Below are 12,421 nucleotides of genomic sequence, written 5' to 3'. Positions count from 1 at the left end.
GTCATTAGGGTCAAGGTGATGATTAAACCCAAGTACACCAATATAATAATGATAATAATAATCATTATAATTGACATTTATATAATATTTTAAGATTAGCAAAGCACTTTACATATGTGATCTCACTTAAGCCTATTAACAACCCTGAGCAGTAGGTGCTATGATTATACAGATACCTGTATCTCACCAAATGGAAATAGGGTTAAGTGACTTGCCCAGGGTCATACAGCTAGGAAGTATCTGAGACAGGGTTTGAACCCAGGTATTCCTGACTTCCAAGACTGCCATGCTATGAACTGCATCACCAAGCCAGCAAAGGAGTAAAGAAAGAAGAGGGCCTAACACAGTCTTAGAGGTAAGGGGTATGACATGAATAATAAGTCAGGAAAACAAACTGAGGTGACAGAGTAAGACAGTAGAAAAAACAAGGCAGTTAGATGTTACACTGAATAGAGTGCTGAATTGGGAGTTATGAAGCCCTGAATTCAAATCCTGCTTCACTCACTTGCTCCCTGTGTGGCTTTGGTGGGGGGAGTCACAATTTCTATCAGCATCAGTTTATTCATCTGCAAAATGAGGATAATAGTACCCATTTTTCAGAGTCATTGAGATAATCAAATGAGATAACATAGGTAAAGCCCTTTGCAAACCTTCAAGTTTTGCCTGAATGATATTATTACTATTGTCATTGAGACAGTAAATTCACAAAAACCCAGGGAGGACAAGCACCCAAGAAGAGGCAGTGGTCAACAATATCAAAGGTTGCAGTCAAGAAAAATGGAGATTTTCTTAAAAGACCATTAAATTTGGCAATTTAAAGGCTACAGGAGGCTTTGGACCAAGTTGTACAAATGCCTAATGAGGTCAGATACCATACTACAAAGGACAGGAGAGAACTGCAAGAACTTTGAGGAGTTTAGAGGGTGTGATGATTATGTTTGATCTTCATTGCCAATGAAGACCATGACATCAGAGAAATGATGACACGATTTACACTTGACTTTGTTTTGAGTGAGTGAGGGCTGTGCAAGTCACCAGTCTCGCTTCTCCAGAGCTATCTGAATCTATTGACCAGATGCTCATCAGGATGAGTGGAGATGACCCAGGATGCACTGGGAGACCTTGGCCCCTTTAGGCCAAGGTCTATGCAGATACTCACTGAGGGACAGGTAATGCCCATTCATTGAATAGGCCTGTTTAAGAAGTAGCCAAGGCATGGCCCCTTTAATAATCATAGCAAAGGAAGACCTCAGACCAAGAGGGAAACAGCAACAGTTACTATTGATAATCACTTTGAAAGGACTGTAGAGAAAGAGACAGAAGAAAGGGAGAGATTGCAGATTAGAAAATGGATAAGTAGGGAAGAGTTTTTTGTAGAAGAAAAAGGGGATGAGATCAAGGGAACCTGGAGCGGTGTTGGCCTAGGTGAGAAGGCCCATCTCTTTATTGGAGACTTATAAAAAGGAGAAAACGGGGGATGAGATGAAGGGGTTTTGAGATACGGATAAGGAAAGCAGAGGAAGCTTATGGTGAGTGGCCTCTTTTCTCAGTAGAGTATGGGATACAGTCTTCCTTTGAGTCAGAGTATATGGAGGTGGTGATGTGGGAAGTTCAAAGAAAGAAGAAAAATTGGGACAGCTGCTGTGTAGAATGTCCAAGACAATCAGCTACAAGAAGGAGATTACAGTGAGGGCATAATGAAAGTTACAGAACGTAACAACTAACATTTTTTTCCCCTGAAGAAGTAAACAAATTGGAAAGGTAGGGAAATGTTGCGGCACTGACTTAAATGTTAGTCAAGCATGTGAGAAAATCTCTCAGGATATTCTTGTAGAAAAGATAAAAATATGTTGATTACTAAATGGTACAGCTAGGTGGATTCAGAGATGGTTGATTGGTCATACTCTAAGAGTGGTAATTTAGTTGCATTTTAGTAGTAACTTGGCAGGAGGCCTCCCCTGAGATGTGCTATGATCAGTGGTTGGCTCTATGCTGTTTAAAATAACATCTTTTAATGAATGGATTAGATAAACCTACAGAAGACAGGCTGACAAAATTTTAGATGACACAAAGCTGGAGGGATAGCTAGCCAACTTGATGACAGGATCCAAAGAAATCTTTATGGTTTAGGATATCTAGATATAAGACTAATAAGATGAAATTTTTGAGGGTTAACTCTTAAAAGTTTAAAAAATCAATTTCACCAGTATAATATGGGGTAGAGATGGTTAGGTGTCAATTGTTATCAGTTAGGTATCAATAGATATCAATCTGATAAATATCTGATGGTTTTAGTGGACTACAAACTCAACATGAATTAGCAATGTAATGAGACAACCAAATGAATTAATTCAATATTAGTCTAAATTATGAGAAGAGTAATATTCAACATTAAGGAAGTCCTTTTGCACATAATTTGTTGAAGGGGATAGCAAGGGATAACGTCAAGGGTATCTGTAGATGGGTTGTCCTTGGTAAGAAGAGTCATCTCTTCATTAGAGATATATAGAAGAGAAAAGGGAAGATGAGGTCAAGGAATTTTGAGATGTGATTGAGGAGAAAAGAGAGAGTAATAGGAAATGGCTGCTTTTCTCAGTCAAGTATTGGACAAGGTCCTCAGTTGAGTCAGGATGTGTGAAGAGGTTGGTGTGGGAAACTCAAGGACAGAAGGAAAGAAATGGGACAACTTCTGCAGGGAATGCCCAACACGATCAATTGCCAGAAGGGAAGGAATTACAGTCAGTCTGATGTCACTATGTTAATGTTCTCAGTGCCATATTTTAGGAAAGACATGGAAAAAACGGAGAAGACTAAAAAGAAGAATAACCGGACTTGTTATGGACCTTGAGATCACACCACAATCAGAATTTATTTAAAAAATTGAATATAGTTTGCTTGGAGAAAATAAAACAAAAGGATATGGTTAATATCTTCAAATACTTGAAGGACCATTATATGGAAGATGACCCCAGAGGGAAGAATTAGGCTCAATGGAAGAAGACTAGAAAGGGCCAATTTAGGTTTGATGTAAGACCAAACTTCCTACTGAAGACAGTTGTCCCAAAGTAGACTGGGCTCTTGTGAAAAGCAAAAAGTTTGCCCTAGAGAACTTCAAGTTGAGGCAACATAACCATTTTTTGAGTAATTATGGCAGAAAATTTTGTTCATTTATGGACTAGACCTTTCTAGTTCTTTCCATTGTTGAGATTCTATGATTCTGAAGGTTTGAAGAAAGGATAGGAAGAGGGGGAGGGTATGCAGCAATTATGTCCATTTTTGGTCACTAGGGGGCAGAATGGACCAAATACTAGACTCAGAGTCAGGAAGACTTTAATTCAAATACAGCCTCAGACTCCTACTAAATGTGTGACCTAGGACAAGTCATTTAACTTCTGTCTGCCTCAGTTTCCTCATCTGTAAAATGAGAGTAATCATAGCATCTCCCTCACAGAGTTGTTGTGAGAGTCAAGCAAGATAATGTTTGTAAAGTGCTTTACAAACCTGCTTTCATCATAATCATGATCATCATTGTTCCTAGGGCTTGTTTCAGTGGACAAATCTGCCACCTGTCCTTGTCCAGGGACTGCTCACCTGCTTAGGGTATCCATTCCAGACTGTCTCAGGCTGGCTAAACCAGGTTTTCTGAAAGAAACAAGCGACATGTCCTAGACATTGGTCTCAGAATCACTAGTCCCCACAAGTAATGGTTCCTCTCCATAGCTTCAAGTATTTCTCCAGGGAACTCCAGGCACTCATCAGGTATGATGATATTGCTACTTTACATCGTCTCCTATCTTTACCCTGATCTCCCCTTTGTCCCTCCTCCCTAGGTTCAGGACAAGTCAGAATGGAACTCATGAGGTACAACCTCTGGTTAGATGAGAGGCTTGACCCTTTGTTTCTTTCTATACCCCAACCCAGGTCATTAGAATCTGGTCCCTCTGTCAACTCTGGAATAGCTAAGGCTGGGTTAGAGAGGTTTGTCAAAATAAGAAGATACTACATGACTGGACCATTTAAGCAGTCTCTCCTCCCCTCCCCTTCCCTCTCCTCTCTTCTACTCCCCTCCCCTCTCTTCTCTTCTTTTCTTTCCTTATCCTCCTCTCCTTTCCTTCTCCTCCTCCTTTCTCTCTTTTTTCATATGTGTGTGTGTGTGTATGTGTGTGTGGTTTTAGCGTAATATGACAGCCAAATACACTAATAGGACATTGAGCTGCCTTAAGAGGGGCATAGTTTCCAGGAATAAGGAGGAGCCATCGAGTTGTATTGTATTCTCATCCAACCTCATCTTGAAGATTGGGTACAATTCTATGCACCGTGGTTTAAGAAGGAAATGGATATGCTGGGGATTGTCTAGAGGAGATCAATTAGTAAAAAGAAGTAGGTAAAATTGTCTAGAATATGGTGTTTAGAGTATAGTGAGAGCTTATATGTGACAAGTCTCAAAACATAGATTAAGATCAAGCTGTAAAAGATTTTACAAACCAAAGAGAAAATTTTGTATTTTATCTTAGAGGCAATAGGGAATCACTTGTTTCTTGAGGAGGGAAGTGACATGATCAGATGGGAGCTTTAGGAATATCTGTGTGGAGAATGGGCTGTTAGAAAGGAGATAATGAAGACCACAGAACCAATTAGGGGGCTATTGCATTTGTGGGGAGCAGAGGTGATGAGGGCCTGAATTGGGGGGGGTTGTTAGGAGTAGAGAGAAGGAGATGGTTTCTAGAGATGTTATGGAAAAAGAATTAGCAAGACTTGGCCATTGATTAGATGGGAAGACCTTTGAATTCATATCATATGAGAGAAATATCAGTAGAGAAATTGAGCAACTAGGTGAGTGTGATGATGTCTCCAAGTCAGTTGTCATGAGAGGAGGGATTCACCTTGTTCTGCTTGGTCCCAGAAGGCAGAACCAGGAGTAATGGCTGCAAGTTACAAAGAGGTCAATTTTGGTTTGATCTCAGAAAAATTTCTTAATAATGACAGCTGTCCTAAAGTGGAATAGGCTACTCTGGGATGTGACATCTTGTCCCACAAGGAGGTCTTCAAGACAAAGCTGGGTGATGGCCATTTGTCAGGAATGTTATAGTATGGATTCCTTTTCTACATGGATTGGACAAGATGGATGCTGAGGTCCTTTTCAATTTCCAACTCCTGGGATCCTGTCATCTTCTTCTTACTCTTCTCCCTCCCTGACACACCTGGCCTTGCTCCCTCTGAAACCCTCATTTCTATGATTTAATAGCACTATTTATGTTTCAGTACTTATCTGACTCACCTGGGCTATAGGATGTAGGAGACACTCATCATGCTCCCCTAGTTGCTCAAGTTCTCTACTAGACCCTTATATGACATGAATTCAAAGTCTTTGCCATCCAATCAATGGCCAAGTCTTGCTGATTCTATTTCTATAACATCTTTAGAAACCAGCTCCTTCTCTCTACCCCCACTACAGCCCCCCCAATTCAGGTCCTCATCAGCTCTGCTTCCCACTATTGCAATAGCTTTTTAATTGGTTCTGTGGCCCCCACTGTCTACCTTCTAACAGTCTATCTGGTCACACTGACCAGTCAAGTTACACTACTCTCTGAGGATGTGACCTTTCCTCCCCCACCTCCAAGACCACAATCCCTGTGGATTGCAAGGTGGGGTAGTATAGGAGGATGTAGGGCAAATCAGGGTTGATGGTGGAATGGTGGATTTAGGGCAAGGTAGGATGGGCTGATGATGAAATAGAAAAGAAGAGAAAGAAAAAAGGTGAGAGAGAAAGGTAGCAGAGATAAAAATTATATGGACAGCCTAAGAGGGCAGAGAATGTTGGAACAGAATCAAGAAAAATAGAATCAAGGGAAGGGGAGTGGGAAGGTTTGGGGGACAGAGAGGATAAGAGATGGAGGGGGGAGAGAGAAGAAGAGAATGAGAAACAGAGAGGACAAAGGTCATAAAGTATAAAGGAAGAGGGATGATGAGCATGAGGAAAGGGGGATAGAGAGGATGGGAAGGGACAGGAAGGATGGGAAAAGACGAGACAAGGATGAAAGTATAGTAACAGAGAACAAAGAGGACACAGAGAGAAAAGATGGGATAGAAGGAATTGGAGGAAGATGGAAGAGGATGAGTGAGTAGAAAAAGGCAGAAGGACAAAGACAATGGGAATGGAGGGTAGGAGGGATGGTTATGTGGTGGGGATGGGACAGGACATACTCACATTGTAGAAGATGAGCAGGCCATTGAAGAAAGAAGTGGAGTAAAATAAAAATTTCCAACTGAAAATACAGAATGGGGTAGATGACTGGATGAGGTCAAATTCCTGGGAGTGGAGGGAGTAAGGTGAAGAGATGAACATAAGGGGCCCCTGTTTTCCAAGTCAGGCCTGATTCCATGGCCCACGGACCCAAGTGTGGGTACCTTGGAACCAGTCTTCCACCAGGGTCCCCCAGCTCACCAGGCTTCAGAGAATTTCTTGCTCATTAATGGTCGCTCTTGATTTCTGCGGTGTCGAAACCAGCGCTCGGTTTGCCTTATAGAGAGGCTGCACTGGCTGGCCAGGTGACTCAGCTCACTCTGGGGAGAGCAGGAAAAAATTAGGGTTAGAGCAGACCAAGGGAGGACCTTCGCTTTAGGTGACTCTCTATTTCCCTAAGATCATATAGTCTCCCTAATCAGGGAGTGCCCAAGAGTACAGCAAGGGACATGCTTCAGTCCAAAGACCTTGAGCCTAGTTTCTGGGGATAGAGTTCAAGTAGCTTTCTTCTCCCCCAAGCACCTGCCCCCTAGTTGAGGTGCAAATAGCTCAATAAAAGCTTCCCCAAGATGTACCCTAGCCCCTTCCATAGCCTCTTTGGGAAAGAAGAGGCCCGTGCTGGGGGAGCATCTCTGAAACTAACTTGTCAGGCACTATGGGAAGATACCCTGCCTTCACTTAGCTTGCATTGGACAAGATGGATGCCAAGATCCATTCCAATAACTAAATATAATGTAATTAAGTATGAAATAGATGTAAACAAATGCACAGTAATTTCAGGAGAATATTAATAATTGGGAAAACTGAAGGAGGTAGAAACCTTGAAGGGAGCTGAAGTTTCAACAATAAAAAAGTGAGAACATTCCTGGAGAAGGAGAGCATGTCAGATATGGGAGCCCACCTATACAATGGCATGGAGGTGGGAGATAGAATGTCATTTACAAGTAATAACAAGTATGTGAATTTGGCTAGAACAGAGTGTGTGGGGGTAATGATATGTGATAAGTCTTGAAAGGTAAATTAAAGGTCCACTGAAAAAGACTTTACAGGTTAAAAAAACTATATTTAACTTGGAGTCAATAGACAGTCATTCAGGGGAGCAGAGAGGTGGCATGGTCAGTCATGACTGACTGGTGGCTGTGTGGAGCAGACTGTAGAGGGGAAGACTGTGGGGGCAATGGAATAAATTAGAAAGTCATTGCAATGGTGGGGGGGGCGGAGGCAAAGGAGGTGAGGGCATGAATTAAAGTAACTGTGGGAAGAGTGGAGAGAAGGGGATAGTTTCAGGAGAAGTTATGGAATCAGAATCAACAACACTTGGTAACCAATTGAATATGGAGATAGGGTATTGGGAATGACTCACAGGGAGAAAACCATGTCTATAGAACACAGAATGGCAAAGGTAAGAATGACTTTGGAGATCATTCCCTCATTTTTCAGATAAAACAACTAAAAAGTCAAGTGATTTGACTAAGGTTAGAAAGTAAGCCAGCAGCAGAGGTGGGATTAGAACTCAGTTCTACTGAACTCAATCCTCTCTGAGGTTAGAGGTTGATACAACTTGATGCTCAGAGTATCCCCCTCTCTAGAAGAAAGAGGAACACAGAGAGCAGGTGTCTGAGTGAACTCTGGACACATAGCACCTCCCATCTCACCCACTTCTTATTCAAGGACCACTGAACATCAGAGACTGCCCTGCTGAAGTAGGTGGAGTCTTAAACCTTATAGGATCCTTAATGTTATCAAAATGTGGCATCTGCTCACCTTTTTGGGATTCTTACTCTGGGTCCAGAAAAATGACTCCAGGATGCGATTGGGAGTAACCTTGATCCTGCGGGTGTCACGCACACCCATGGCTCTGCTTAAGGGCAGTCCTATGATCCTGTGAAAGGAGACAAGAGGAGCTAAGTATGCAGGAAGTCTCTTATTTATTGCCCTTTGGGAGCCCTCTGCTAAATCTTGCCCTCCAACTCACCTACCACAGCTGAATTGGCATAGCCTGGGGCAGGGAGAATGGGAGGAGGATGTATGAAGAGGATGGGGTTCCTGTGGGGCACATGTTAGATATTTAGCCTGTGGGAGAAGAGCATCATATATTTTCCTTACGGGAGGAAGTCCTGGGCTGTCAGAATAGGGGGCACTAACATCCTCATCAGTGGATTAGATGAGTTCCCCAAGATTCTGGGGCTACAACCAAAGAGGAAACATTCTCCTCCCCTTAAATTTGTTAAGTATTTGGTAAGCGATGATATGGGGGGGAGGAGGGGGGAGGAGTCAAGATGGTGGAGTAGAAAGACACACATATGCTAGCTCCAAACCCACAGCCCATAAAATATCTGTAAAGAAGAACTCCCAACAAATTCTGGAGCAGCAGAAGCCACAGAACAACAGAGTGGACGAGATTTCTGTTCCAGAGAGACCTGAAAACCTGACACAAAAGGTCCATCATGCACCAGACCCAGAGCAGAGCCCAGCCCTGCCTTGGCCACATGGCACCAAGAGGAGCAGATCCGAGCAGGCTTCATGGACAGAATCTCCAGGGGCCGCACAGGTCCCTCCACCCACAGGTGACAACGGTCAGTGAGAGAGTCTTTTTGGGTGGCAGACAGCGGAGTGGGGTGTCCCCATAACTCAGGCCCCCTCAGAGGCAGCAGCAGGGGCATCAGGGGACAGGGGCTCCCAAAGCAGGCAGGAGCTTGGATCCATTGTTGAAGGTCTCTGCATTAACCCCTGAGGGAACTGAGTCCTGTGTGGCAGTCATGCCCCCACCTGAGCACCTGAACTTAATCTCACACTGAATAGCAGCCCCACCCCTCCCAAAGCCCTGAGTCAGGGAAGCAGCATTTGAATCTCAGACTCCAAGGGCTGGCTGGGTGGATCTAGAGGCAAGGTGGGGGTGGAAAGAAAACTCAGAAGTCAAGTCACTGGCTGGGAAAATGCCCAGAAAAGGGGAAAAAAAATAAGACTATAGAAGGTTACTTTCTTGGTGAACAGATATTTCCTCCCTTTCTGATGAAGAAGAACAATGCTTACCACCAAGGAAAGACACAGAAGTCAAGGCTTCTGTATCCCACACATCCAAACTAAATATACCACGGGCTCAGGCCATTGAAGAGCTCAAAAAGGATTTTGAAAATCAAATTGGAGAGGTGGAGGAAAAACTGGGAAGAGAAATGAGAAAGATGAAAGAAAAGCATGAAAAGCAGGTCAACACCTTGCTAAAGGAAACCCAAGAAAATGCTGAAGAAAATAACACCTTGAAAAATAGGCTAACTTAATTGGCAAAAGAGGTTCAAAAAGCCAATGAGGAGAAGGATGCTTTCAAAAGCAGAATTCGCCAAATGGAAAAGGAGGTTCAAAAGCTCACTGAAGAAAATAGTTCTTTCAAAATTAGAATGGAACAGATCGAGGCTAATGACTTTATGAGAAACCAAGAAATCACAAAACAAAACCAAAAGAATGAAAAAATGGAAGATAATGTGAAATATCTCATGGGAAAAACAACTGACCTGGAAAACAGATCCAGGAGAGACAATTTAAAAATTATGGGACTACTGGAAGCCATGATCAAAAAAAAGAGCCTAGACATCATCTTTCATGAAATTATCAAGGAAAATTGCCCTGAGATTCTAGAACCAGAGGGCAAAATAAGTATTCAAGGAATCCACTGATCACCTCCTGAAAGAGATCCAAAAAGAGAAACTCCTAGGAACATTGTGGCCAAATTCCAGAGTTCCCAGGTCAAGGAGAAAATATTGCAAGCAGCTAGAAAGAAACAATTCAAGTATTGTGGAAATACAATCAGGATAACACAAGATCTAGCAGCTTCTACATTAAGGGATCGAAGGGCATGGAATAGGATATTCCAGAAGTCAAAGGAACTAGGACTAAAACCAAGAATCACCTACCCAGCAAAACTGAGTATAATACTTCAGGGGAAAAAAATGGTCTTTCAATGAAATAGAGGACTTTCAAGCATTCTTGATGAAAAGACCAGAGCTGAAAAGAAAATTTGACTTTCAAACACAAGAATGAAGAGAAGCATGAAAAGGTAAACAGCAAAGAGAAGGCATAAGGGACTTACTAAAGTTGAACTGTTTACATTCCTACATGGAAAGACAATATTTGTAACTCTTGAAACTTTTCAGTATCTGGGTAGTGGATGGGATTACACACACACACACACACACACACACACACACACACACAGAGCACAGAATGAATTGAAGAGGATGGGATCATATCTTAAAAAAATGAAATTGAGGAGTGAGAGAGAAATACATTGGGAAGAGAAAGGGGGAAATGGAATGGGGCAAATTATCTCTCATAAAAGAGGCAAGCAAAAGACTTTTTAGTGGAGGGAAAAAGAAGGGAGGTGAGAGAAAAACATGAAGTTTACTCTCATCACATTCCACTAAAGGAAGGATAAAATGCACACTCATTTTGGTATGAAAACCTGTCTTACAATACAGGAAAGTGGGGGAGAAGGGGATAAGCAGGGTGGGGGGGATGATGGAAGGGAGGACAATGGGAGAAGGGAGCAATTTGAAGTCAACACTCTTGGGGAGGGACAGGATCAAAAGAGAGAATAGAAGCAATGGGGGGCAGGATGGGATGGAGGGAAATATAGTTAGTCTTACACAACACAACTATTATGGAAGTCATTTGCAAAACTACACAGATATGGCCAATATTGAATTGCTTGCCTTCCAAAGGGAATGGGTAGTGAGGGAGAGATGGATGAAGAGAAGTTGGAACTCAAAGTATTAGGAACAACTGTTGAATACTGTTTTTGCTACTAGGAAATAAGAAATACAGGTAAAGGGGTATAGAAAGTTATCTGGCCCTACAAGACAAAAGAGAAGATGGGGACAAGGGAAGGGAGGGATGATAGAAGAGAGGGCATATTGGTGATAGGGGCAATTAGAATGCTCAGTGTTTTGGGGTGGGGGAGGGGACAAATGGGGAGAAAATTTGGAACCCAAAATTTTGTGAAAATGAATGTTAAAAGTTAAATAAATTAATAAAAAAAAGTATTTGGTAAGCATTTATCGTGTACCAAGCCAAGTGCCCAGTGCTAGGGGGAGAGAGAGACTTTAATTAAGATACTATCCTTGTCAATAAGAAGCTTATGATCTGGTGTGGGATTAAGGCACCCACATAGATATCCATAATATTGTATAGTAAGTGTTTCAAATCAGTGAAAAGGAAAAGGTGGTCATTAGCAATTAGGGACAAGGGAGGGAAAGAAGTCAAGGAAGTCTTCCTGGTGAAGGTGGCATTAGTTTTGGACATCAAAAGTTAATGAGACAATAAAGCAAGCTCATCTACCAGAAGTATAGAAGAGTTTTCAAGGGAGTAGTGTTCTATAATTGAGCTGCAACTGACTACAAGGCAGAAAAATGCTAAGGAACCACTCCATTTCTCATGGCTCAATTATAATCTGATAATATTTCTATGGCTGTGATTCACTGTATCTGCAAGCAAAGGTGCCAAGAATGTAGGTGAGCAAGAAGCAGAGACCTTACCCTTGGGCACAGCTTGCCTCTGTATCTTTTTCAACCCAGTCATTGGCATGGGGACAACTGGAAAAATTTAGTGTTTAAAAACTAAGGAACTCTGATCCCAAGAGCTACTTGATAGTCAGCAAATGTTGTCTGATATATACCCAAGCCTTTAAATAGAGCAAAAGTCTTATCAATAGAAAACTCACTCTAAGTTAGCATGAGGTTTCTGATATAAGGGATCAAGTCAAGTATCATAAGTTGTCTAAAGACAAGATGTGGTCTGGGTATTCAGTGTCAAGAAGGACTCTGTTGTTCTTTCTCCTAAAGAATCGGGCCCCTACTAAACATTTTGGGGGAAATGAAAAGTTTCAGGAAAGAATAAACCAGTGGAGGTTTCTTCTGTTCCCAGAACAAGGACTCTTCTGTCTTTCTAAAAGAGTTAGGTAAAAACAAAATCTTGATCGAATGGTAGCTGAGGAAGGTAGTCAGAACCTGTGAGTATTAGAAAGATACCATAGTCAAAACTAGCAGACCACAGTTCTGTGGGGATCAGGAAATCAGGGGGCCAAATTATAAGCATTTGACAGGAACTAGACCAGCATGGACCAGGCCTGTTCAGTAGCCTATAAGACCTAAGTCAAGGGGACATAATTTCTGTAACCCAGCAACA

At 42.1% G+C, this 12,421-nt stretch overlaps 1 protein-coding gene across 3 annotated transcripts in view; it reads right to left on the bottom strand.

Moving 5' to 3' along the window:
- The window catches only part of LOC140499490 (ceramide synthase 4-like), a 48,997-nt gene that overhangs the window by 17,917 nt on the left and 18,659 nt on the right, over window positions 1-12,421 (bottom strand). For all 3 annotated transcript variants that reach the window (XM_072600965.1, XM_072600967.1, XM_072600966.1), the window contains 4 exons: window positions 8,009-8,126; window positions 6,446-6,564; window positions 6,209-6,266; window positions 3,592-3,642 (listed from right to left, as the gene is read on the bottom strand). In XM_072600965.1, coding sequence (XP_072457066.1) covers window positions 3,592-3,642; window positions 6,209-6,266; window positions 6,446-6,564; window positions 8,009-8,126 — 346 coding nt within the window. The remainder of the gene's footprint in view (window positions 1-3,591; window positions 3,643-6,208; window positions 6,267-6,445; window positions 6,565-8,008; window positions 8,127-12,421) is intronic.

This window comes from Notamacropus eugenii, chromosome 4 (genome assembly GCF_028372415.1).
Source record: "Notamacropus eugenii isolate mMacEug1 chromosome 4, mMacEug1.pri_v2, whole genome shotgun sequence".
Lineage (NCBI taxonomy): Eukaryota > Metazoa > Chordata > Mammalia > Diprotodontia > Macropodidae > Notamacropus > Notamacropus eugenii.
The sequence above is the reverse complement of the archived record's forward strand: the minus strand, read 5'-3'. Positions and strand labels throughout refer to the sequence as shown.